Genomic DNA, 27,042 nt, shown 5'->3' with positions numbered 1-27,042 from the left:
GAACTTGTTTTATTTCCTTAAAATTCAATTTGAATGGATCTCTCTTGCAATTTGAATGGATCTTTTACCCATGCGTAAGTTTATATCATCATGCATTGGCCATTTGAAAAATATTGGTTTATAAGTTATGCAGATCTGATAAATGTTACATATTTCACTATGTAATATCAAAACTCACATTCATTAATATGACCACCGATCTCATCAGAAAAATCATTAAAGTATTGGAAAGCTGTCAAACTCATGTGGTGAATACAAATTTTCCAAAATTCTAGTTTTCACTTGAAACCTGGAATTTTATCATTGGCAACAAACACTGTCTGTTGTTTTCCTTGAAGTAACAGGCTCACTTTGTTCATTTTTCAGAAAATGGCTGCCAAATAAATACCCGAGTCTGAATAACCAAGTTTGTCAGACATTCTTTGAAGTAAAAACTGTGTTCCACGAAAAAGCAGCTAGTTGAGCCCACGATTCAATTGCACAGTTGCTTTTCCTTCAGACAAACTCTGTGCTTGGAAACGCGGCAGAATTGTTTTCTGTGCATGTCCTGTTCCATTGTATGGAATACTAAACAGACATGTACTCGAGGGCCCAGATTTAATAAAGTGAGTAATTCTCACTGCTTCATCAAAGACTTCTAGGTGGAACTGGCTCTTTTTCTTCAATTCTTTGAGCCAGTGGGAGTCAAGAGTGCAATGGCCTCTGGTAGAGTTTGGTGCCTCTGCCTTGCTTTGTGCTGAGGCACCAGGAATTCACCCGTCACAGCTTCTGCACCACCAGCAGTGAAACAGGCAAAAAATGTTTCTGTATCATGATGAAAATAAGTTTTGACCTCTCAGACCTCCAGAAACCTCCCCCTAGCCTGCAGACCAGCCTGTAGACCACACTTTGAGCACCACTGTACCAGAGGGTCTTTTGCTACTTAAGAGACTAAAAGCTGCAAAAACACTTAAAGCACAAATAATCCCCTCTTGTTTATCTAAATCCATATTTATTTCTCTAGCAAAGTTTACTTTTAAGCTCAGCTTGCCCAACAGTTGCATTTACATTTAAAGAGACTGGTTATTAATATAAAAAAGACATAAAATTTTCATTTAAAAATAAGGAAAAAAATTGAGAATCAATCCTCGAAGTAAGAGTTCTCAATTGTGGGCCTGTTCCTTGCAGTGGAGTGAATTGTGACGCCTCTAGAAATGCTAACTCTATGTAACATAACCAAGTCATGATACAATGTAAAGATCTGGTTGCTTATCATATACTGTAAAGTGCTAGGCCAGAAGCAATTGTAACTCTCCTCTCATTGCTTTACATTAAAACTCTGAAAACCCCAAGCTTGGTGGGGCCAAGGCTGGGGTTATGGCAAGGTGCTCTGCTTGAATGTGCAAGTGCAGTCGAGAGAGAAATTTGTTGGAGGGATCCATTTACTTGCAGCAGGCTGGAAGTGCGCATTCTCCTGATCCTTAAGCTTTTATTAATTGCTGCAGCCTTGGCTCCTTCTATGCTCCCAGTGTGGATTTGCTGGCTGAGCTCCATCCGTCCTTTATGTGAATGAAGATAAGGATGTGTCAGACTCTGGGAATGAGAGCATGCTGTTTGGCCCTTCAAGGCAATTTCCTTTCGAGTCCCAGCCCTCTCCAGATGGCATCTAATTGTTTCTTGAATGACCTCAGTGTCCAGGCTGCAGGAACCTGGTCTGAGAAGCCATTTCACATATTTATTAGCCTGTGGATGAGAACTTACTATATAAAGCCCCCATTCACACTCTCAAAAGAGCTTTTTGTACAGAAGAAATAAGGAAGCTGATGGACTGTTTCCTGTGACCACCAGTCTCCAGCTGGATTCTTATTTTTACCAGGCCCAGGTGGGTGTATTTTGAAGGAGTCGGTGTGGTTCAGTTGAGTCCATCCCTATTCAGTCACCTCCACTCTGTCTCCTCATGGTCTCTACACAAAAGCCTTGACAGAACGGAGTCAAGTCCCCTTACCTCGTGGTTTCAGGATTACTTGAACAGAGTATAGGTGGTATGAGTTGGGAATTACTGCATTCTGGAAGCCTCTCCCAGTTCGGAATCCCCAGCTAGTTCAGAGTTTGAGAGAGTAAAATGACTCTTAGGGCCAAAGTGGGAAGCAGCCCTAATTCAGCCGGAAGCTGGCAAGGCTGGCTCACCCAGTGAGGAGCATAACTTCTGTGTGGCCTGTCGTCCCTCACACCTCTGCAGTTCTGAACTATTTTTGGGGAGAGAGGGAAGGGCCCCTACCTTTTTGCAAATATCATGAATAAGAGCCATGTCTCTAGAAATATGCGTGCACACTTATTGCACATCTTAGTTCCAGGTGTTTGTGGACCCTAGGTTGAGAATCCCTGAGCTATCTCCAGATGTTCAGTGGGCCCCTATCATGTTCAGGCTTTCTAATGATGACAATAAGACATGGGTTGTGAGGCCAACAGACAAGGGCACCAGTCATTTTAATGAGTGCTTCAGTAGCTGAACCCTGGAGGACAGGGTTGGAGCTAGGGCTTCTTACTGGGACAAGTAGAATAATAGCAAGGGGAGAAGGAAACCCCAATGGGCCCACACAGACTAAGAGCAGGGGATCCCACACTTCCAGGCCGTGTCCACCTAAGGACTGTCTAAGGAGCACATTTGGGAAGATTCGAATGTGATTTGGAGATGATATAAACATCCTGTCCTGTGACCTGGAAAGAAGTCATGAGGGTTGCCCTCCCAGGTGACTGTACCAGGTAAAGCTCACCTGGCGTCAGAAAGGGAGTGTCTCAGCCAGTACCTCTGAATTGGGTCTGTGGCCTTCCACATAGCAGAATAGCCTTTTGGAAACATTCTCCGGGAGCTGATGGTGCTGATACCACATAAGCAGGGCTGAGAGTGCAGTTGGTTCATGCTTTCCCCTGGCTGGGAGGTGCTGGGTGTGGGAGCAGAACTCACCCCTACACCAGTGGCATAGGACATTCCAACAGTAGGAATCCCTCTCCCTCTTCCTAGAGGCAAATTCATGTCATCGTTATCCTTAAAAACTCAAGACAACTCAGTTATTTCCATGGAAGTCCCTGGAATAGACTGCAAAACACCATTAATTTCCATTCATTGCTGACACATAAGTGCAGAACCCTATTATTAATGGGTGTATAATATGCATGTTTTCATGTAACATCAGTTCATGTTGGCTCCTTGTAGCGTTTCTCAGATACAGAGATCACATTTTATACACATAATCTCCAACATAGCCCGACACAGTATGTTACATCTTCATCTCAAGTTTTAATCTTACACTGATAAGGTGAGCCTGTAAACACACATTGATGGTGTAAGCTAGGAAATTTACCTCTGGGAAGGGCAGGGGTGGAGTGGCCTGGGTTGATGACTACTTCTGGGAAGGAAAACATCTGCTTCTCTCAGCACTTTGGCCACATTCTCTTCCATCAGCTTCTTTATGCAGTGGGGCCTGACTGTGGGCTGCTCTAGGCTTATATTCTTAAAGCTTGTGGTCCAAGGGGAAAAGGGGATGTCTCCCTTAGCCCTCGTTTGAAAAGTCTCAGGGAAGGACTCTGTTTGGTCTCATGTCATTCACCTGCTCACTCTTGGACCGTTCAGTGTTCAGTATTCTGATTGGCTTACACATCCATTTAAAGAATGAATACACATGCTACTCAGTAAAGCTTTTAAATATAATAGCCACCACCTGCTATCTATATCATTTACCCACCTACATTTTTAGGATCAGAAGTACATTCTGCTATATTTCCGTTATCTCTATTCAGCATACATATATAAAATGTTGACACATGAATGCTAAGTTTTGCAAAAAAAAAAAAATCTTTTCAAGTCCTATTCCCATCTTTCCCTAGTTTATCTCCCTCCTCGTTTATGTACTGGATACCTATTGCCTCCAAGTTTGCCAGATTCACTGCTGTTACAGAGAAGTTATGGGCAGGGGGTGGGGGTGCCCAGAGGGGATGTGGATCCCCAGCGATCTATAGCTTGTCCTTGGACAGATTCCACCTCTTATCACAGGTGACCCAACCGGGAGGCCTGGTGTTCCTGGAGAGTTACCCAGATGGGTTTCTACTGCTCTCTCTAGTAGCTCCCTCTAGTAATTCTCCCTTCTTCCACCCAGCCCTTCCACCCATTTGGGTATACACTGCAAGGTATACCCAAATCCTTGAGCCACTGGCAAAAGAATTCATTGTCCCCACCTTGGCACCAGGAAGGGCAAACGTTGACCTTCTGGATGTCACTCCTGCAGACAGCATTGTGCTTGGCAGTTGACTACGTTAGGAAGTAAAGAAACTGGCCGGCAGTCAATGAGATCCTTCCATGCACAGAACCCTCTGAGTTGGCCTCTTCCTGTAGAGGAAGGCGTACTGTTTGTGTTTCCATGTGACAAAGGCGGTCCCTTAGCCCTTCTTGTTGCCTCCTGGTTCTTCTTAGATTCTGACGTCAGCATCCATCCATCCCAGCCCTGCCGTTTCCTTTCAGCTGTGCGTGGACTAGGCTCTCTGATGGACTATTGCAGATGAGATCTGCTGTCTGTGTTGCCAAAAGTATCTGTCCCTCAGTTGGAGGGAGGTCTGCCTTTCAGATTTGCATAAGATAAAGCACTTCTGGTGACCAGGTGTTCTCCATGCTTCCCTCATCACAGCAGATAGAGCCAGCCATTCTGATTCATTGTTGTTTTAATCATTAACTTTAAGAGCTGTTTGATCCCACATGTGAAATGGAGATAATAATACTTAATACTCCTCTCCTAGTATGAGTATGAAATAGGACACTATGGTAAAAGTTCTCTGTAGAAATGCTGGCTCCTGGCCAGGCGTGGTGGCTCACGCCAGTAATCCCAGCACTTTGGGAGGCCTAGGAGGGTGGATCACAAGGTCAGGAGTTCGAGACCAGCCTGGCCAATATAATGAAACCCCATTTCTACTAAAAATACAAAAATTAGCCAGGCATGGTGGTGGGTGCCTGTAGTCCCATCTACTCGGGAAGCTGAGGCAAGAGAATCGCTTGAACCCGGGAGGCGGAGCTTGCAGTGAGCCGAGATCATGCCACTGCACTCCAGCCTGGGTGACAGAGTGAGACTCTGTCTCAAAAAAAAAAAAGAAATGCGGGCTCCTGGGGACCTTGCACGCAGGGTGAGTGGGGTGAAACAGTGTCTATGACTGCTGCATTCTTCTTCAAGGCATCTCTGAAGTCCGTGGTGAGGAGGGGTTTTCTGTCCTAAGTATTATATGCAAAGAAGGTCCTTCCACCCACCGAGTGAAGGAGTTCCCATGCTGGTTAAAGCTGCTCCAGTGACCATTAGGAACTGCAATACTACTTGCCTCAAGGCTATCTCTCCCCTCCTCTTACCAGCCACATCCCTGCTACAGCCTGGGTATGTGCAAGGTGGCCAGCCAGGATGCTTTATCAGTCGTTACTCACTTCCGTGACCACCAGGGTATTCTCACCTCCTTTCTCACATGCCACTGAAAGTCTTTCTGGATCAGAAGGAATTTTTTGGTCACATGACTCTTTGAGATTGGGTAAAAGTAATAACCCCTCTCTTCAGTGAACACAACAGTTCGTATACAGTTTCTAGTGGCCCCTGGAAGCCCCAGTCCATCCCTAGGTTCAGAACTTCTCATCTGGACTGATTCTCACAGCTACTTTGGCAGGATGCAGAATTATCCAGTACATCACTCAGATGGTAATGCCCATGGTCAGCTTATGACCATGAAAAAGGGATATTTTCCCACTGAAATAATATGGCTAGAATTTGCTTGACAACAGAAAAGCAATTTATAAGACCATTTTCTCTCCAGGCTGGAATGGGTGTGGTTACTCCTGACTCCATCTCTCACCTGGTACAGACCCCGCCCTCCACCCCTGGGTTCCTGTCTTCCTAGGCAGGTGATCCCTTGCAGGCTGGTTCATCCACTCAGCCACTTGGCAGCCTTTCTGGGTGGAGATAGGGATGGGTGGCTTTGGAAGAATGCACTGTAACTCTGGCAGATTCCTGCCATTAGGGACTTGAGAGAAGGAGATCTAGGCAGAAGGCAGTATCTGGGAGGACACAGAGAAAAAGTCTAGAGAGGACAGAGGGGTCACAGCATCCGAGGAGCTATAGCAGACATGGTTGTAGTTCTAGAATTAGTTGCTATCAGACAACCCAGTAATACAAGCCAGGGACGTATGAAGGAGTCGGCATATGAGAGGTGGTTCTCTGGGGATGCTAAACACACATGGGAGATCTGTTCCCAGGGCTGAATTGCAGGGCCAGGGCAGGGGGAGGTGGGGTTGGAGGAGTGAGGATTCTGAAGGGCATCCAATCAGGACTGAGGTTGAAGTCCGATTCTGCAACCAGCTTGGTCCCAAGGCAATGGGAAAGAAGGGGTGTCACCCAGGCCCCATAGGCAGAGGGGGCCCACAGGATCCCCAGTCAGATTAGCTCAGACAAGGATGGTACATGGAGAGCTGGTAGTTGTGGATGAACCCAGGAGTTCCCTGGATTAGGGTCATGTGGGCAGATGCTGTGGATACACCTGCTGCCTATTAACTCCTAACATGATAGAGACTCTGGAGTAGAAAATCCTGAGACATCTGAGCAAGTGTGATTAAAACCATATGTGGTATTTTAATAAGCAGTTTTAAAATTTAATGAGTAACATATATTTTAAGGCTAAAAGCTCTTAAAAGTCTCCTTATTATACCAGCTCCTAAGTGTACCAGCTGGGAGCCAGCCAGTGGTCAGTGGCTCATGGCATGGGTGGGTGTCCACCCTCTTCTTGTGGTTCCTGTAGCCCAGTGTGTGGGTGGGTATGTGCCCTGTGAGTACAGTGGGAAACATGGGGTTTGTCGTCCCTTCCTTCGAAGGGGGAAGGAAGCTCACGTTTGTTTAGTGCCTACTGTGTGTTGGGTGCCAGGCCCCCCGTGTGATATCTCACTTGATGCTCACAATAACTTGGTAAGTTTGGGGAGGAAACTGAGGCTCAGAGAAGTTAATTAATCCCCCAAGGTCACCCAGCTAGCTAGTGGTAAAGACTGGAACCCATCCTGGCTCTCTTTCTAGCCTCCTACCTCCGGGGTGCATTACAGAGCCATTTTGAAGACAAGCAGATGTTTGTCTCACAGCTCAGTTTTGGAAGATGCCATTTTGCAGAGATGCTTGTGAGACAGAGAACTGGCACAGTGGAGATGGGAGAGAGGCAGCTGTTCCTGGCTGGTAAGGCCTCCAGAGGGCCCCGCAGATGCCCCTCTGCCCATTTTTATGGCACTCTGCATGGGAGGAACCTCTGAAGGGCTTTGTGGTCATTGCCTATTGCTTACATAGCTCATGCCTACCAAAAGTGGAAGGAAAGGGAAAGAAAAAAGTGTACAACAAAGAAAACCCAGGAGCTGAGATGGCAGGAGAAGTAAGTGATTGCTCCAGGTGTAATTGCTTGCATAGTAAGTGTAGAAGAAAAGGAATCTTGGTGATGAATCATCTTGGATGGATAAGACTCCAAGGGGTGTATGGATGGGCTTCAGTGGATACAAGAATCCCTTGAAGCAGAGGTGTCCCAGAGGGAGAAGGGGTTCTTAGTTTCTGTCTCTGGTTGGACCAGTAAAGCCCCTTCTTCATCCCTCTTTTCCACTTATCACTAGAGACAGAAACTAAAAATCATGGCTTCAGCCAGGAGCAGTGGCTCACGCCTATAATCCCAGCACTTTGGGAGGCTGAGGTGGGTGGATCACGAGGTCAGGAGATTGAGACCATCCTGGCCAACATGGTGAAACCCTGTCTCTACTAAAATACGATTAAAAAAAAAAAATTGGCGTGGTGGCGTGCGCCTGTAGTCCCAGCTACTCGGGAGGCTGAGGCAGGAGAATTGCTTGAACCTGGGAGGTGGAGGTTGCAGTGAGCCGAGATTGCACCACTGCACTCCAGCCTGGTGACAGAGCAAGATTCCGTTTCAAAAAAAATTAAAAACAACAACAACAAAAAACACCCATGGTTTCAGGCTGCTAAATGCCTAAAACAGAACAAAATGAACAACAACATAGTAAGGCGGGTTGGACAAGTTCTAATTGTAAAGCATTGCAAGTATGTGTCTTTTGCTCTAGAAGGAGGGCCCATGACTTTCATAGAATCTCAAAGAAGGCCAAGATCATCAGATAATGAGTCTGCCATTTGAGAGCTTGGGATTATGTCCTGTATGTGTTCTTTTTTTCTTTTGCTTTTATTTATTTTTGCCTTAATGCTAAAAACAGAAAATTGAGCTTGCATAAGATTTCTGGGGTGACACCAGGAACTAGGTGGTAGTGGTAGAGAGGTGAATGGGGTAGAGTTGTGTGTGATAGTTAAGAAAGCAAAACAGGGCACAGTGCCTAATTTTGCTTCACATTACTCAGTTATACAATTTTAATACTAGTTAGAGAAACAGAGATTGGTAAGGGAAGACAGAAGGCCCAGCAGAGAGAAATCTGTGTAGACTGTACTTAGTCTCTTTGTTTGTGTGCTAGGCAGATCAATACTGCTTCCGGATAGAGACCATTTGACAGCCATACTCTTTCATCCCCTTGAGGAATCTGGGGAAACTGTTAGACCAGGATATGTACAGCAAACACTCCTGAATGCACCCTCTGTGTTCACCAGGGCAGGTGAATATCTTGTCCACAGCAATACACAAAGGGGGCCAGAGGACGCAGGCATTGTTGCCTGCCCTCCTCCCGCTGAGTCTCATTTGCATTCCCTTTTGGAACAAGAAATCAATCAGATTTGCATATAGGGAAAAGTGTAGAACTGTCTTTGGCAGCTTCCATAGCGACTGAGCCTGGCCGGAAGAGAAGCTGACCTCTTGCACAAAGTCCTCTCCTCCTGTCCTCCCCGGTTTCTCAGGTCTCCTCCCTCAGGCCCTCTGACTCTGTGGGAAGGTGTGTGAGCCCCTGGCTTATTTGTTCAGAATCAGACAGAGACAGGGTGGGTGCTGGGGAAGTCTTGAGAAGCAGGGCTGCGGATCAACTTGCCTCCTTATCTGCCTAGGGCTTCCCAGGCGTCTGCCACACTGCTCTCCACGGAGCCGAGTCTGCCGAGGGTGTCCTCACCGTGATGCCAGGCTGGTGCTGAGTGGGACAAGGTCCATTCTAATCATTGCCTACTTCCCAGGGCACCAGGAAAGATGGAGCTGGTTCCATCAGCCTCAGGCCCTAGCTCATTAAAGCTGTCTTTTTTCACCGGGAGCCAGATCACTGGGGTTTAGGGGAAGCAAAAAGCCAGAAAGCATTGATCTTTAGGGGAGAGGGAGTAGGATAAAGGGTCTTAATAGTTGCCACAAGATGTTTTGAGCTGTTCTGATCACGATGACTAGTGGTCACCCCCGACTGATGTCACTTTGGGCAGGAACGAGCCAGGCCTTGAAGCCTGGGGTGAGTTACTGTCCTTGCCATGGGCAGAGTCACTGTCCATGGGGCTGCTTGACAGAGCCCAAGAGTGCCTCCGTGTAAGACTTGATGCCCTGATTCTGGGCTGCTTTGGGGAGGGTTTGGGGCTATGGGCAGTATTGTGTTCCAGATGTGCTGAAACAGTGAAAAGCAGGTACTTGGCAGGCATATCTTTCTCGTGCTGTCTCCCTCCATGCCCTGTTGGAGAGAGGGCCTACCTCACTGGGAGCCTGATCTTCTAGCGGGGGCCGTGGCGCTTTGGGAAAAGGACTCTGCACTCACTCTCTTGGCCCTTGTCAGCTGAGGGGCTGCTGCCAACAGGAAGCATGTGTCTGCTGATGTGGCTGGCAGGCAGCTCCTGTTTCCATGGTTACTAAATAGGGCAGGTTAGTATTAGGGCTGCCCAAGGAAAAACTGGCATTGAGGGCAGTGCTTCTGCAGGGGTCTTCCTCTGGCCTGCGTTAACCCTCTTTTTGAATTGGGGGGTGGGCAACATTTGACCTGAGGTAATGGAGGTTTCCTTCAAGGACCCACCTGGCTTCCCAGCCATGGCTTTAATCACAGGTGTTCCCTTGGTGCAAAAGAGCGAGCCTTCCAGGCAGCCAGAGAGGGGCGGTGGAGTTCACCCCGTGGGACCTTTTCCAGAGCTCAGAGCTGCCTGACTGGGTCCCTGCCTTCCTCAGTCCCTGGGAATTCCTTAGAAATGCCCTCCCCTATCCCTAAAGGGTCATGGTGTTTAGAAAGCCCTGCATCCAAATTTGATGAGTCCCAAATCCCATGTACCAGATCATCAGAAAGTGGCCCACTGCCCCAGGTCACAGCCCCTTAACGGGGCTGTGTGAGTAACAGGTTTAATTATAAAACATTAAAAAATCTATTTGTGTTTCTGTGTGACCAGATACCAAGTTCTGCAGTCTGAGGTTGGAGTCCCTAGCCCTTTGTTCTCTGCTGAGTGGTACACGGGTCTGGTCCTGTATTTCCTTGTAACTGGAATAGAGTAATCATTGTGGGGAGAATGGGAGGAATTGATCGGCGTAAATAGGCAACGTTTTAAAGTTTAACAAGTCAGTGAAGGGCACTTTGAGAATGCCTGCAATTATCATCTTTAGTTACAAAAACAACACATTATTTTAGTCTCTCTCCTTGACCGTTTCGGGAGAAAATTGATTAAAACCTTTGAGTGCTGCTTCAGAAATTATTTTTGGTGTGAAATAAAAATAAAAGATGCTTAGGAAACAGTTACCTAATAAGATTAGTCATGATTTAATCCTGGTGGAACAAATTCTTTGGGTATTTTGGAGATATTTCTTAGAATAAACAGAGAAATCCTCAGGTAACAAGAGCTGTGATTCCACAGTGACCTGAGTGTCTTTGGTTTTGTTTTTACCCTGGCTCTGGAGCACTTTATTCGTAATTCTATGTGATTTACATGTCTGAGTTATTTGCATATTACTTTCAGGAATGCATTTCATTCACGATTTCTGGGGGAAGGGTGTCTGGGCTTCAGAATCTCTTGGCTGACTAATCTCACGAATTTCTGTGCAGGATTTCAGGCACTGCTCCCCTCCCTTTTCCCAGGCCTGGGATGGTGCCTGTCTAGCCTCTTGGGGAAGTTTTTAGCTTGGAGGAATTGTTATTTGCTCTCCAAGGAGAATACCAGGTGAAAATGGCCCCTTCTGTGGTGGCTAATGGCCTGATTGATGAGTCATGCCCACAGAACTGCTGGGGCCTGGGCCTGGCTGCTCACACGGACTTACCCTTTGAACCCCATCTAATGGAAACGAGGGCAAGCCAGAAAATGCTTCCTCGCAGATGCAGTACTGGACCTTGGAGGACAGTAGGGTCCCACTGACCAGACAGTCTTCAAGGGCTCTTCCAGCTCAGAAAACCCTTCTGAGTTCTGCCACCTTGGTGCTTCCTTCTAGGTTCTCTGGTGGACTTTCTGTGGCCCGGGAGTCCTCAGGACTGTACACCAGACCTCCAGAGTCAGAGAGGAGAAGGAGTGAGGGAGGAAAGCAGAAAGGAAGTCATCGCCTGTGGCAATAGAGCCTCACTTAGCTTCTCCATCCCCATGTTGACACGTTGATTAGACCGGGCCCTTGTCCTTGCATGGGCACGAGACTGTGGATCTCCATACCTGCTCACTGGGCCCAGAACAATTCCCTATTTTTGTAGGCAGACTTGACCTAGTCCAAAGGACCTAGTCCAAGGTCTTCTGAGGATTTGACGCTAATCCCATTGGATATTTCTCATACCTCCGTCATGCCTCATCTGGTATTGTTCCTTTCTGGACTGAATAGGTCCTGTTTCTTCCTCATTACAAGTTTCTGCCTGTGTGAAGTTTTAGAAAGCTTCAGGACACATTCCATATTTGAGACTGAAGCCACAAAAAGTTAATATATGAGCAGTAGGATAAGAGAGGAAGAGCTACAGGCAGAAACCTGGATTTGATTAAAAAAAAAAAAAAAAAAGACTCGTTGAGTATCCGCTATAACTGGAATGAAAGAGGAAAAGCAGTTAGTTTTCCCTGAAGGTGTTATGCGGCTCTTGGTAGGGGTAGAGGCCTCAGATTGCAGGGAATCCAGGAGGGCCTTGCTTGGCTGCGTTGGATGCGAGGTTTGTGTGCAGGATCTAGGTTACGCAAAGTGGGTAATCAGAGTGGCGATGAGTAATTAAAGTGAAGGATTTAAAGGAGAGTGTAGGACAAACAGTTGAGTCAGAAGTGGGTACATGGGCCCCATCCTCCCAACAGGCTGCACAGCCAGGTGGGAGGGCATAGGGCGCTTAGGGTGTTTGCTGACAGACTTGCTAATTAAACACCAAAAGGCAATATTGCTTTGCCAGTAGTGATGACTATGCCAACGTTATCAGCTGCAAACTGGCTGCCAGGAGCATCTTAATTAAAAATAAACAGCTCTGGAGGTGGGCTTGGGAGAGTGAGGACAGGGATCCTGCCTGGGTTACTTAGGACATCTAAGATTGCTCCTAGGGAAAGTCACTTTTAGGCCACCTCCTTTCCTCAAAGGAGCCTCTGTTCATAACAAGGTAGTGTGAATGTACAACTTGCCCTGCTTCCTTAAACCTCTGGTTGCTGGAGTGACAAGCAAACAGAACCACTAGGAGCAGGTGGCATGGTACAGTTCAGTCCCAGAAGGAAATGCTGGGTTGGGGGAGAGGGGCTGCTAATGATTTCTGCCTGGTCTCTAAATTGAGGGGACAGCTAAAGCCCAAGGCCTCTTCTAAGAGGGGTTAGAATTTCATCAGAAAGCAAGTCTGGTCACATGAGAATTTCTGGCACTGTGTGCATGGCAGGCTGGACACCAGCCTGCGAGAATTGAGCGAGTGGATCGTATTGGCTTCAGCAGAGGGGAAAAGTCCCAGACTAGCCTGGGAGAAGGAGCCGACTCACTCCCCCGGCTGCCGACTTCCCTGACTTCTGGGCAGAAGCAGCACAGCTGCTGTGGTGGGCTAGGGCTTTAACATCCGAAGCCCCCTTTCTTTTAACCCTGAAGAAAGTGTGTGGTCCCCGGGACTGAAGACCGAAAGATGCCTAAGGAATGCAGTGCTTTCCACGCCTTCTCAGCAGCTCTGTGCTGCTTCTATCACCGCAAGTCTTTCATTGGAGTCAAGGTAGGTTTGGTTTGGAAATAAAGTACATCTGTCAATCTTTTGGGGGACCCTGAAAGCATTAGTTTCCTAAAGGGCAATAGATAAAAGTTTGCAGCTTGCTGATTGTAAAAACAGAGGTGCTTTCTTTGACTGATGGGTCTTCAAGAGCCCCTAGTGGTGTACCTTCCCTGGAAGCAGAGCCCAGTGGCACAGATCGGCGCTCCTTGTCTGTTTTGGGCTGAAGCTGTTTTTCAGGACACTTTCAGTTCTCCATAGGCTGAAACTTTATACTAAAGTAACTCAGTAAGACAGAGCAATTTTTCTTCTTTCTCTCTTTGCTTCTCTTCCTTCATTTCTAATGAATGCAAGGTGGCTGAGCCCTTTTCTCTGTTTATCGTGCTGGTCCATTACATATCAATAATATACATAATGTACAGAAGCCACACAATATTTCCTTTCAAATTGCAGCCAGGTTTCAAAACATCTCAGGGTTCAGAACTGTTGTCTTTACTGCTCACATTTTAACATTTGTTATAAGACACCAGTGCCAAGAGCTTTGTGTAATATGTCAATACACTATCTTTATTCAGAGAACCTCCTTTGGCTAATTCAAGATGAGGCCTGTGTTTTATGTTGCCTGCCTGTGACGCACTAGGAATTAAGATTAATATAGGCTTTCGTGGATCTTGGGGTTTGTCTGCCTTGGAAAAAGCCTGTCGGCCCCAGCCTGACTGCGGACCTCGTTTATTCCTGGGAAATTGGACTCTGAAAGCTCTTAAGGAATGCTTCCCACCCTGAAGCAGAGCTCCCTCTCCTGTGGGACTGGCTTATTCATTACCGTTGAAAAGGCTGCAACAGGGTTATGATGTTCTGCTTCTTTCTTCTCAGTACGCTTTTTAAAAAATCAGGAAAACTACCTGTTAGTGGAAGAAAACCTTTCTGTATAAAAATATACAGAGTGGGAAAACGGTGAGCTTCCACTGATTTTGCTCCCTGGTAGGAGTGTTTATTTTTGTCCCTTTGTCAATAAATTTGACAGAGGATGAGTAATTAATCATTGGTTAGAAGCATTCCCTTCCCGACTTGAGCCCCTTTCTCTCCTGGAGCCCAGTGGAGTGATGCGAGGTCCATGTGGTTTCTGGCCTAAATATGGATCGTTCAAGTGTGGGGCAGATGAAGTCATGCCATTAACAGTATTTTAAAGCTTCCAAGATAGACTGGGAGGTCCCAAAGGGTATGGTGCACTTCGGGGATTGGCAGTGGGTTTCATGCTAATAGAAGTCCTTCCACAAGCCAACTTCTGCTAATTCAGTAAAGTGCAACTCAGCATTGAGTGTATGAGGGAGTCAGCCTAAAATATCTGGGTCTGAGGGATGAGTTTCTGTTTGGGTACCTGTTTTTCTGCACTTACGGCCCCCAGGCTGCATAATATATAGAAAAGGCCACTTAATATATGGGGTAGTCAGATCCAGCTGTCCTTCAGCTTGTCCACTCTCTACCTCTCCACCGTGGGCACTGTTAGTGGTTGACTATTGGTAGAAACACCCTTCTTTCCACCTGGACTTCCTACTCTATTCCCAGTTTGTCGAAGTCTTCATAGCACAGAGAGAAGGCCTGACCTGCTCACTCACTGGAAACTGCAGCCCTTGGTCCCAACTTAGGGTTCCCCAACTGCACCCTCAAGATGAGTCTCCCTGTTTTGTTTTGCTTAGCTAGTTACTTGGGAAAGAAATCTGCTTGTACCTCATCCCCCATCCTGCCAGTGGTGCCCCAATTGATAATGCCGAGTCGCTTTATTGACTCCCACTTTAATTAGGGGTTTCAGATCTTGCTGCTCATAATTAGTTTCCGTTGCAATTAGAGTTTCAAAATTAAATTGGGATTGATTGCCTGATAGCAAAGAGGAAATAAAGCTCCAGTTCTTGACCGTGTATACTGCTTCTCTTGGCATGAATTTCTCATACCAAAAATAACACTGCGGTAGCCATGGTAACTTTCCATTTGGTCTAATCCATATCATCTCTGGAGAAAGTATGATGGTATTAATAGTGTTTGCTGTATGGGAAGAAAACTAAAAATATAGAGGCTCCCTCCTTACATAGGAGAACGATTATACAGGTGTTTTCAGAGAGTAAGATCTTATTTGCAGAGGTCTTACAGAATTTAGGATGTATTTAGAGGCCTCATACGGACTTGTGTATAAAGACCTTGGGAAGGAATTAAATGGGAAGCCCAAATTGGAGAGAAGGATCAGGGATGTGCTGGCTCTCATAGAGTTGGGGCCAAATACAAGATGTTCCAGCCATGTTGAAGGTCATGATTTTAATATCCCGAAGGGGTTCACAGTAGACAGCCATTACATAAAAGACTACTGGATTTTTTTTTCTGGGGGAAAAAAGATGAAAGTATGTTTTGCTTAAGCCCAATGGAAAGAAGCTTGTAATGGAGATATTCCAGATCATAACATTAACAGACACATTCAAGTTCTAAAGTCCATGGATATTGAATGTAGCCCTTCCATGCATAAGCCCTCTGTTAGGTGGGGAGGGATTGGTGGGAGGTGTGGGGCAATAAATGAGAATTGAGGTATGGTTCCTGCCTTCAAAGACTTACCACAAGAATATTATTAGGTCATAATATCCCTTCGTTACGTTTGTAAAAGACTTTCAAATGTATGAGTTCTTTCACATTTTGTCTCATTGGAGTCTGAAAACAAACTCTATATGCTATGAAGACTTCGACAACTTTGTCTCACTGGGGTCTGAAAATAAGCTCTGTGAGGTGAGCAGGGCAATAATTTCCCCTTCCCACAGAGGAGACACTGAGGTTCAGAGAAACAGCCTGCCCAGAATCATTTCGTCGGGAACCAGGAATAGAAATCAGATTTTCTGGGCCGAAGCCTAGTGCTCTTTTTTTTTTTTTTTTGAGACCAAGTTGCCCAGGCTGGAGTGCAATGGCGTGATCTCAGCTCACTGCAACCTGCGACAGGAGAAGGCAGAGGTTACATTACAGGCACCCACCACCACGCCTGGCTAATTTTTGGTGTTTTTAGTAGAGACAGGGTTTCACCATGTTGGCCATGCTCGTCTCGAACTCCTGACCTCAGATGGCCTGCCCGCCTCGGCCTCCCAAAGTGCTAGGATTACAGGCGTGAGGCACTGTGCTTGGCCACTAGTTTTCTTTCTACTGTACTATATTAAGACAATTGATGCCTAAAACAAGATGATATTGCGTATGTTAATACTTTATTTTGCAGTTCAGTTGGGAGAGAACAGTGTGAGCCATAGTTTTTAGGAAAGCTTCAGGGAGGATGTGGGACTGTTTTTTTTTTGTTTTTTTTGTTTTTTTTTTTGAGACGGAGTCTTGCTCTGTTGCCCAGGCTGAAGCGCAGTGGCGCAATCTTGGTTCACTGCAAGCTCCATCTCCTGGGTTCACGCCATTCTCCTGCCTCAGCCTCCCAAGTAGCTGGGACTACTGGCAGCTGCCACCACGCCTGGCTAATTTTTTTGTATTTTTAGTAGAGACGGGATTTCACCATGTTAGCCAGGATGGTCTGGATCTCCTGACCTTGTGATCCGCCCGCCTTGGCCTCCCAAAGTGCTGGGATTATAGGCGTGAGCCACCGCGCCCGGCCAGGACTGTTTTTTGTTGTTGTTGTTGTTGTTTGTTTGTTTTTAAGAACAGGTAACACCTTTTAAAATGTTCTCCTTTTTTAAATAACTGGGGATTTGGACGCACAAAGAAAAGAATGGCATAGGGAAGGCATTTCAGCCTGGGGGAGCAGCAGACCAAGTGGCTCAGAGATAGAAGAGCCACTGGCATTTGCAGGAGTGCAGAAGGCCAGACCTGGTCAGAGCAGAAGGTTCACTGGGAAGGTTAATGTGTGACATGGTCAGAGAAGTCACAGAGGATCTAGGAATAATCCTAGCAGCCAGGCCTCCCATACCAGGGGTTAATAAGTATTTGAGGCACATTTCCCCATTGGCTTTCATCCCATTGCATCCCCAGTTCAGCTCAGCAGTCGCCAGTTGTGGTACCTCGGATACGTCGGTGCTGGGGACCCAGTGGGAGTCATTGGTCCAGTGGGGAGCTCTGCTGTAATATCATGCCTGGCAGGCATTCTGCCGACATTTACCTCTGGTTGAAGGAAACGATCGGTTATCACTGATTTGGTGTTGCTCTCCTTAGAGGGTGCTGTGGCTCCCTGGAGGCACATGCCTGGCATAGATGGGGCTGGAGTGGGGAGGATCAGGGATGGCCTCCTGCAGGGAGGGAGAGCCTCTGCTGAGTCCGGTGAATTAGTCGAAGTTATCCAGAGAAGGAGGAGAATTGGCCTTCTTCGTAGAGAGAGGAGCACACACAAAGTGTAGAGACGTGGAGTACCCAGGTGTGGGCGAACAGGGAGGCACCAGCCTGGAAGGGGAGCGCAGGGAGCAGCCGCTGGCAGTCCCGCCCCCAGGTCCCTGGTGAGCTAAAGGAAGAACTTGGTAAAAAACACAATGGGCCACATTTCTGGGGCTGGCAATGAAAACAAACCCCCACCTCTTCTGGCCCCTTGTGTCTCTGATTGTTAGTAACTTATTTAGGTATTTTTGTGGGCAGAGAACAAAGGAGCTGAAACTCGTCACTTCATCAATGTTTGTGCCTGAGGAAGATCGGGGTGCCTGTGTCAGAGGAACCTAAGAGACGGGAATTACCTTGCAAGGGCAGAAAGACCACCTTTCTGAAGGAGTGCAGATAGAGAGGTTGGGGTGTGGTGCCTGTGGATAGATGAATCAGTAAGTCTCCGCTAACCAGGCCTTAAGTCCAGTGGCCATGGTCTTGTCAGTGAGCAGCCACAGTTAGAAGGTAGGGATGTTAGGCATGTGCTTTCCTAGACTTATATTCGACTGTGTTTGTAGCTAGGAAGTGCTATGTAGTATTGTTTCTTTTTGTTTTCCTTTAAAGTCATTTCCCCTGCCCTGAAAAAAATTTCTGGAGCCTCTTGGAATCCGTAGTACAGCCTAAGGAGTCACATCTGCCCATCCTAGAGCGCTGGGCCCCTGGAGCTTGGTTTCATGTGAACTGTCTTTCTGTGGTGGCACGTGTGTGTGTTGGAGCAGAGGCCCTGCGCGTCTTCCCTGTGGCTGGTCCTTTGTCTGTCTGTTACTGTGACAGCTTGGGGAATGGTGACACATCCCAGCATTGACGATGGCCCTAGGTGCCTTTGTCAGTAAGGCAGATGCACCATCAGCACGAGCTGCGCAAGGTGGAAGAAGCCTTGCAGGAAACATCTTTCCAAGTAACTCAGCCCCTCCTCGTGGCGGCTGCTAGTTGCTCACTTATCTCTCCAGCCCTCCCAAAAGAAAGGAAAGCGTAGCTTTTTGAAAGAGGCTTAAATGCATTCCATTGGCATCTGGTTGGGTGGGATCTGGTTTCAGTATCAGGGGAAAGACATGCTTGACAGAGGCTATGTCCCAGCACCCGGTTCCCTAGCAGACCCTGGAGCTGGGATCCTGGCCAAAACCTTGTTTTTGTTGGAGAGACCTAAGTGGGAAGCAGAGACGGGATTGGGATCTTGGGAAAATTCTGTTAGTGAGTTCAGCACCTCCAGGACTGCAGAGGGATGGGCCGTGCTAAACACTGAGGAGGACGCTGGAGGCTCAGTGTGCTTCGACCACAAAGGTCTCTCCGCACAGCCCGTGCGAGAGGTCAGCAGTACACACGGGACCCAGTCCTGTTGCCGGGTTTAAAGATGTTGTCAGCGATAGCTTGGGGGCCTTTTAGCTGATGGATATCTTGGGTGTCCCCAGGAACAGCAGAGGAGACTCAGCCTGTCCTGGTGAGGAAGGAAAGGAGAGCCTCAGGAGGTTGGACACCTTCTCTAGCCTCAGCTGTATTTCCAGTGTGTGTCCACAGGCCAGGAGCTACTGTTGGAATCTGGCTCTGGCCATGAGAATATTATGGCCAATTTTTCTTTCTAGCTCATGAAAGTGCTATGTTTCATGTCTTGTAGTTCTTGTGGAGAAGAACTCTCCCCAGTGTCTACTCTAGATATATGTGTGCTTTTACAAAAATAGTTACGTACAAAGAACTGATGAGTAAAATCTGGATTCTCAGTAAGATGGGATTTGAGGAACTATCCATGCAGCCTCTGACTCAGAAGCCATTGATTCATCACCCTTCCCCAGCCTACCCCTAGCATGTGCATTGAAGGCCTACTAGGAGGGGTAAGACAAGGTGAACGTTCCGCCTGAAGGAGCTCTGCTGTGTCTGGTGGGCAGATGGAGATACAAGCAGGTTACACTGTGCTTTATGGTGGGTGCAAAGGCAGGAAGGATGCACAGCCTATTGTGAGATCCAGGGAGAGGTCTTTAACACAGCCCTGGATCAGGGGACTTCCTGGAGGAGATAACACTGTAGGAGCCATAGGTACAAAAGGCATAGGAGAGGGAAAGAGCTTCCTCTACGGGAGCTTCAGGCTAAAGCTGAGGAGTGGAACGAAATGAGCCCGTAGAGGCGGTTGGGGAACAGAGCATGCTGGGCCTTTTGTTTTTATTTTTATTTTTTTTAAGGGCAGTGGGGACCCAGCAAGTGGCTTGGATGCAGAGTGAGTGAGAGCTTGAGTGTTGGACTCTATGTGTGGGATGAGTTTGGGGAGCAGCAGCAGCATCCCCGTAACTCATGCCTGTGTCCTCCCTGGGCCCCTGAAGCCTCCCATCCATCCTGCTTGTCCTAGCTCAGTTCACCCTAATTTTCTTTCCTCCACCTTCACTTCAGACCTTGTCCTTCTAACACTCACAACGAGATTGTGTTTCCACTTAGAAACATGCTGTGGTCTTCCCCATGTTAAAAACCCTCCTCATTTCCATGCTGTCCTTTCTAGTCCCCATCTTCCTCTACCCCAAAGCTGGTTAACACAGTCTTTTTAAAAATATTGAGCAGGGGCTGCATGTGCAGGTTTGTACATGGATATATTGCATAGTGGTGGGATTTGAGCTTCCAGTGAACCCACCACCCAAATAATGAACATTGTACCAATGGGTAATTTGTCAACCCCTCATTCCCCATCCCTCCTCCCCTCTTTTGGAGTCCCCAGTGTCTATTAGGTCCCTCTGTATATCATACATGCATAAACTCTCACTTATATAACACAGTCTTTACTCCCTCCCTTTCCATCGGCCACTCAGCCCCCTTTATGCCACCAGTGACCTGCACATTGCCAAGTGCAACAGATGCTGTCCAATTCTGGTATGATTGGAACTCTCTGCAGCACTTGACAATGTTGACCATTTCTTCCTGAAATCTTCTCTCTCAACCTCCAGGACACTGCAGTCTATTTGTTCTCCTGCATCCTTCCTGTCCAGTCCTACTGTCTTCTTGGGTTTCTCTTTCTAGTCAGCCTCTGAAAAGCCTCCCCCAGCCCTCTTCTCATGCTGTATCACATCTCTTTGGTGAAAGGTGGGATAGAATACCCCTCTATACTAAGGACTCCCAAGCCGTTGTTCTCCAGCTAGGCTCTCCAGTCAACCTATATCCATAGCACCTGGACCCCATGGCCTGGTAAGTGACTCCATCCAGATGGCCCAGCAGACCTTAGTTCTACATCTTCTTCCACAAACCCACTATGCCCTCGTGCATTTTTATTGGATGTTGGTGGCTCAGTCATCTTTCTGGAATGCCCATGCCCCTTCTTCCTATTCATTTTCCACATGTAATCAATGAGTAAGTCTTCATGATATTACCTTCTAAACGCCACTCTCACCTGTCTCTTCCTTTCTGTCCCTACCACCACCCTATTTTCTTGTGAGATGTAAACATTCTTGCTCACTGTTTAGCTCACAGGAATGCTGTATGGACTCATGAGATCTGAGTTATATTGGGTTGAGTATCTTGTGTCTTTAAGTCCAGTTTCTGGTTCTCCGTTTCTTTGCATGACATGTAGGATGTTTGTTGTTTGCATTTTTGAAAATGCTTGTTAAATGAGATATGTGGGTATCTAGTGCTTTGAGCTCCTCTAGAAGGAATATACCTTTAAAGTGGCCTGTGAGTTGTATATTAAAAGTGGTGCAGTTGATATCTGGCCAAAACCCATCTTGTGATGAATCATTTTGTTTTACTGCAAGCCTACTGCGTACTTAGCACTGACATATGATGCGCTTTGTCCCAGAGCAGAGTTCTAAGATGGTTGTTAGTCATGGTACTATTTTGGAGAGAGAGAATTTCAAAGTCATTTGTTCTACACCCCACGCTGGAAGGCTGTCTGAATCTTTGGCTTTTCCTCCGTGTGTTTGGCATATCTTGTTTTTCCTTCCAATTACATCTTTGGGTGTCTTTCAACTACAGTGCAATCTGTTGATTGAGTACTCTCCCTTTCCTAATTCATCTCATTCATTTGAGGTGAATTAAGAAATGAGAGTATTTGAATTAAGTTGATTTTGATTTGCTGACATTCTTATTGAAGAGCAAATAGGACATCTGGTTTGATGAATAGCTGTGTTCCAGATCATTCATAATTTGCATTAAGATGTTGAATTAACAAGATCGAATTACCAGTGGTGAGGATTTCTGGCTTGGATCTTCTAACATTTTGAACTCTGATCAGCTGGATTTCAAACTCTTTTATTAGGGTCTGCCTTAGCCAGGGCAGTCTCTGTTTTTTTCATTCTTTGTAGATGGTAACAAAGCACTACTATTACTGAGTGTAATCTTGCTGCTGAACTCAGCGATTAATATTTCACTTGCATTGTTTCATTTAACCCAAGGGCCAGCCCTGTGAAAGCGAGAGAAGTATTATTCAGAGTCGCTCGAGGACATGGTTAAAGGGAGCAAAGTGGTTTAGACGGGTTTTTTTTTTTTTTTTTTTTGAGACGGAGTCTTGCTTTGTCGCCCAGGCTGGAGTGCAGTGGCGCGATCTCGGCTCACTGCAAGCTCCACCTCCCAGGTTCACGCCATTCTCCCGCCTCAGCCTCCGAGTAGCTGGGACTACAGGCGCCCGCCACCACGCCCGGCTAGTTTTTTGTATTTTTAGTAGAGACGGGGTTTCACCATGTTAGCCAGGATGGTCTCGATCTCCTGACCTCGTGATCCACCCACCTCGGCCTCCCAAAGTGCTGGGATTACAGGCTTGAGCCACCGCGCCCGGCCTAGACGGGGTTTTTGTAGGTTGAACTGGTGTTTAGCTTTTATCAAAGCCCTTCATTTCTCTGGTCCCATAATGATTAAGTACACCCAGTGACCTTCGGCCTTCCTCTTAATTGTGGCACATCCGACTTCTCGCTAGGAGGAATGAGAATGCAGGCCTGCCTCGTGGGGGTGATTTGGATGTCTGGTCCTCTGTGGGCTGCTCCAGGAAGTCATCATCTAAATTTGATCTAGACGGAAGGTACCCACCAGGGCTTTCAGCAGGGCAAGATGTTAACAAATGGCCTATTGGAAATCTCATCGTGTTTCGGTTTATCTGTTAACAGAAAGATGAAACCCCCTTGGAGCTGAGCTTTGAGTGAGGCTGTAGGTAAATAATGCTTATCAAGGGGGTAAGAAACACGATGGGCAAACTCACTGGGGTCAAGAAGGGGTGGAGGGAGATATTACAGTGCAGTGAGTACATTGAGCAGTTTCACCAGTGTGTGGGTGAGCTTAGTGAAGAAAAGAAGCCACATTTGTTGGCATTGTATGTGCTACATTCTGTCAAGGTTAGAATTCCACTGCACTCCAGCCTGGGCGACAGAGTGAGACTCCGTCTCAAAAAAAAAAAAAAAAAAAAAAAAAAAAAAAGAATTCCACCCGAAGTGTTCAGACCAAAATCAGTGAGAAATAATTTTCAGTCCCTTGGTGTTCTATCAAAATAAAAGTGAGCTTCAAAAGCAACAGCTTCATGATCTGGCAGGATGGGAATGTGTACAGGAGACCTTGCCCAGAGAATGACTGGGGAGTAAAGGTAACAGGGGTTTAACATCAAAGGAGCCATGGGCACCTATCACAATGATTCTAATATAATTAGTTTGGCATGTAGGATTAAGTTACTGCTGCCTGCTTACAGAGTGCTCTGCTCTAAGACTTCGATCTGCATGAATTAAAATTAAATTAGTCTTTTTAGTTTGCACACATGAATAACAGAAATTTAATGGGAATTTCTCAGAACTTTGATAAGCAAGGGGTTCTACAGATATCCTCTTCATATTTACTATTCATGGTTTCTGAGCCTCTTTTGATAAGAGATTGATTAGGTTTGATAATAAAAGGAAATCTCTTAGATTTGGGGTCTCTAGGGGTTTTGATGATACTTTCTTGTCTGCACTAGGGTCTGATTGCCCTTGTATCCTCACTCATCTGTGAAAAGGAAAATCATATACAGTAGGAAAATGAAGCATCTTAATTTAACAGCAAATTGCAAATTAGTTTTTAATGGCACTAAAGCGAGCATTTGGTCTACAGTGTGATAAATTATAGAGATCTAACTATAAAATGGTAAAATGGCATCAAAACCCATCTGCAGAATCTTTGCTGAAAGGGAGATTCTTTCTAGGATTTGGAAGAGAGAAATTTATTTCATCAAGGTGCTTAAACATTAACATCAAACTAATTGAAGTGTTTCAGAATGCTAAAACTTATTGAAATTTTTATGGAATCTCAGCTGCCAATTTCTTTGTCAGAAGGGGCCAGAAACCCTTACTGACCCCAGATAAGATAGATGTTTATTGCTGTGCATTCTCTTCAAATGCTTTGTCTGCTCAAAAAGGCTGTGACTGCTGCAGGGCATGGAGTTCTCCTTCCATCACAGCTGCGGCTGCCTCAGATCTAGCCAGGGAGGCAGAGTAGTACGGAGGGCACGTAGTAAGTCCTTGGGTTTCATTTAAGGCACAGTGTTCCAGTGACTGTCAAACTCTTGATTAAAAATGGAGGCCCTGACTATTTCTGCAGGACTTTAGCCAACAGGGTGAAGTATGCGTGGATTAGGAAGCTCTCTGCAAAGGCTGCTTCACTGAGCTTTAATGAGAAAATTTGAAGGAGCTGGCTCATAGCAAGGGGTCCAGTGAGGCCAGAGGTCCTCATCTGCCAAGAACCCAACACCTAAAAGGCAGAGAAGTCACAGGGACACACTCAGGGACCGTCCCTGCTGGCCCATAGAGTGGCTTTGCATGAATTAGAGTAAGACACCCTTTCCTCAGGACACTTTATTACCCTCTGTTGGACAGCTGTTGTAATCAATATACAGATCCACGACAGCTGTGTACAAGTGGCACCTCCTTAGCTATGGTTCTGGCCATGTCCTGGACTGCTGGCCGGGCCACCATGTGCCCACTGGGCTGGGTCAGGCAAAGATGCCCAATTGCCCATGTTTACTTTTTTTTTGTTTACCCAATAGGGATATAAAATATGAATTTTTTTCTCTTTGAACTTTTTTATTTGTAAAGTTAATTATTTAAGTAAAGGCTTTGGTTTTAATCACAGTTATTAGCATAAGAAACTATTTTTCTAGCCTAGCATCCCAGTGGGAAAAATAGGATTGGTGAATTCAAACCTTTCTTCATTTATCTTTGGATTATAATAAAATAAAGTATTTTTAGGTAAGGCACAAAACCAGCAAGTGTCAGTAAAAGGTGAAACAGAACCAATCTACTAATTATTTCATTACAAGGCTTTAGGATTGCCACAAGTGCCATTCCTGTTCCTTCTGTTCTACTTTACATGAAAACACCCAAGGGCTTGTACTAGAAGTAACTGGTTTTCAAACTTGTAGAGAACTGGATTTTTATTTTTCAGCTTCGGGCAGGGTTTAGAGTGGTGAAAGTAATTGGGGTTTATTCATTCTTTGGGTTCATGATCAATTTATGCAGGTTTTCAATTGTAAAAATACCAATTGGGTCTTTAAAAGGCCTTTATATACTTCGGAATTTGGTTGTAAACTTGGCTTGAAATTCAACACAAGGCAGGGATTCAAAAGGGCTGAGTTTCTGAATTCTCCAAAGAACTTCATTTTGGGGTGGATTTACTTGTAAGACGATGCCAGATGTAGCAGCCTTCTTCAGAGGACGGGTTCAGACTGCTTTATTTAGTGGTTTTTGAAAGTGTTCTTTTTGGGGATTCAGTTTCTTTACATGTTTACAACGTTATTGGGGGTAGTGATGATGCAGGCCTCAAGTCATCACAGGGATTCCCAGAGTTCAGTGGAATTGAGATGTGGGTCTGTCTTTTTGGACACCCACCTTGGTCCACGTGGTGCAGTTCACAGCCCAACCCCTGTGGGGTTTCCCACCCTGAGCTCATTGGAAGACACCGGCGTTGCTTAGAAATTAGACCAATGGCCAGGTCTGGTGCTACAGGCCTGTAGTCTTGGCTACCTGGGAGGCTGAGGCGGGAGGATCACTTGAGCCCAGGAGATCAAGGCTGCAGTGAGCTATGAACGTGCCACTGCACTCCAACCTAAGAGACAGAGCAAGACCCTGTCTCAAAAAAAATGAAAAAGAAATTAGACCAGTGTTAATGTTGAAGATCCAGAACTCCAGTCAGACTTATAATTTTGTTTGTAATCAAAATTTCTGGATAGGATTTCTAGAAAATCCCAACCTGTGGAGTCGTTTCGTACAATTTGGTAAGAGGCCTGGACTGTTGTGGACTTCTCCCTCAAGCTAATAAACTGTTCCAAAGCTGAAGAAAGGAGGCTTTTGTTTGAGAACCCTGATAGCATTCTGGGTGTGGGAGCCTGACATTCCCAACTAGGATAGAATAGCCCAGCAGCTTCTTAGCTTTCTCCTTCTCCAGCCTCCCCTTCCTTCTCTTCCCCACCTCCTCTTTCTATGCACACATTCCCTTCTTCTTTTTCTTTATTCAACCAAGTTAATTGCCAGGCTTGATCATGGAATTAATGAATGACTAGAAAATCATCTCAGTTTTTAAAATTCAACAAAAAATTTCTCAACAGCTAAGTGTCCAAGAAGACAGAATCTACATACAAGGACCTCTTAGCCTTGTGCAAACACAAAACTGTCTTGCACTCGCATGCTGGGCTGTGTCACCTGTGTACTTGTGGATATATGAGCCACCTGGAGCTAATACATAAACTTGTTAATAGTGAGATATATGCACAGAAAGGGCTTGCCACCAAGTGACAGTATGCCTGCTTACTCACCCTGCATCTATAGAACCATTGAGTGCTACTCAAAACTCCAGGAACTATTGACTTTGAACAGAAATAAATGAAATAAACCTGTGCCTAAGCAGAGATCAATTTTCCAGCTTCTAGCTTTTTTATCACATTAGAACCAAATTATCAAGGGCCAGGTATCTCTAAAATTTCTGATGGATTTTGTAATTTTTTTTCTTTACTTCTTTAGTGAAAGTTCCATTTTGTTGCTAAAAGCCATCTTTGAAAGAGGGTTCAGGCCGGGCGCGGTGGCTCACACCTGTAATCCCAGCACTTTGGGAGGCAGAGGCGGGTGGATCACGAGGTCAGGAGATCGAGACCATCTTGGCTAACACGGTGAAACCCCGTCTCTACTAAAAATACAAAAAATTAGCCAGGCGTGGTGGTGTGCGCCTGTAGTCCCAGCTACTCGGGAGGCTGAGGCAGGAGAATGGCGTGAACCCGGGAGGCAGAGCTTGCAGTGAGCCGAGATCGCGCTACTGCACTCCAGCCTAGGTGACAGAGCGAGACTCCATCTCAAAAAAAAAAAAAAAGAAAGAGGGTTCAAATTCCACAGTGTGTCAAGCAAGCATCCATGTGCCAGGTATAGTGCCAGATGCTTTACATGCATCAGGTTCTTTAGTCCTGTGAGTTGGGAATTGTTACCCCCACTCCTTGTGCATACAGAAACAAGCTCAGAAGTATAGAAATGTGCCCATGGTCACTTGTCTTGACCAGCCTCCAAGCTCTCTCCTCTTCTCCACACCCAGTATGACAAGGAACCTGCTAGACAGAGGGCAAGCAAGTGAGCATGGTTCCAGCCAGTCACTGTCTACTGGGCACTTGCTGTGTGCCAGGCACTGGGCCAGGCTCTGGGAGCCAAAGGCAAATAAGGCATGGCCTCTGCTTGGCC

At 46.2% G+C, this 27,042-nt stretch overlaps 1 protein-coding gene across 3 annotated transcripts in view; it reads left to right on the top strand.

Moving 5' to 3' along the window:
- The window catches only part of BCAR3 (BCAR3 adaptor protein, NSP family member), a 143,839-nt gene that overhangs the window by 78,046 nt on the left and 38,751 nt on the right, over window positions 1–27,042 (top strand). Inside the window, exon 1 of one of the 3 annotated variants that reach the window (XM_003892217.4) lies at window positions 7,920–13,045. The exons of the other annotated variants lie outside the window; for them this stretch is intronic. Coding sequence (XP_003892266.2) covers window positions 12,962–13,045 — 84 coding nt within the window. The 5' untranslated portion in view covers window positions 7,920–12,961. Of the gene's footprint in view, window positions 1–7,919; window positions 13,046–27,042 lie in introns of those variants that run through there. 3 annotated transcript variants of the gene reach the window in all.

Source organism: Papio anubis, chromosome 1 (genome assembly GCF_008728515.1).
Source record: "Papio anubis isolate 15944 chromosome 1, Panubis1.0, whole genome shotgun sequence".
Classification (NCBI taxonomy): Eukaryota; Metazoa; Chordata; class Mammalia; order Primates; family Cercopithecidae; genus Papio; species Papio anubis.
Note: the sequence above shows the minus strand (reverse complement) of the source record. Positions and strands in the feature narration are given on the sequence as shown.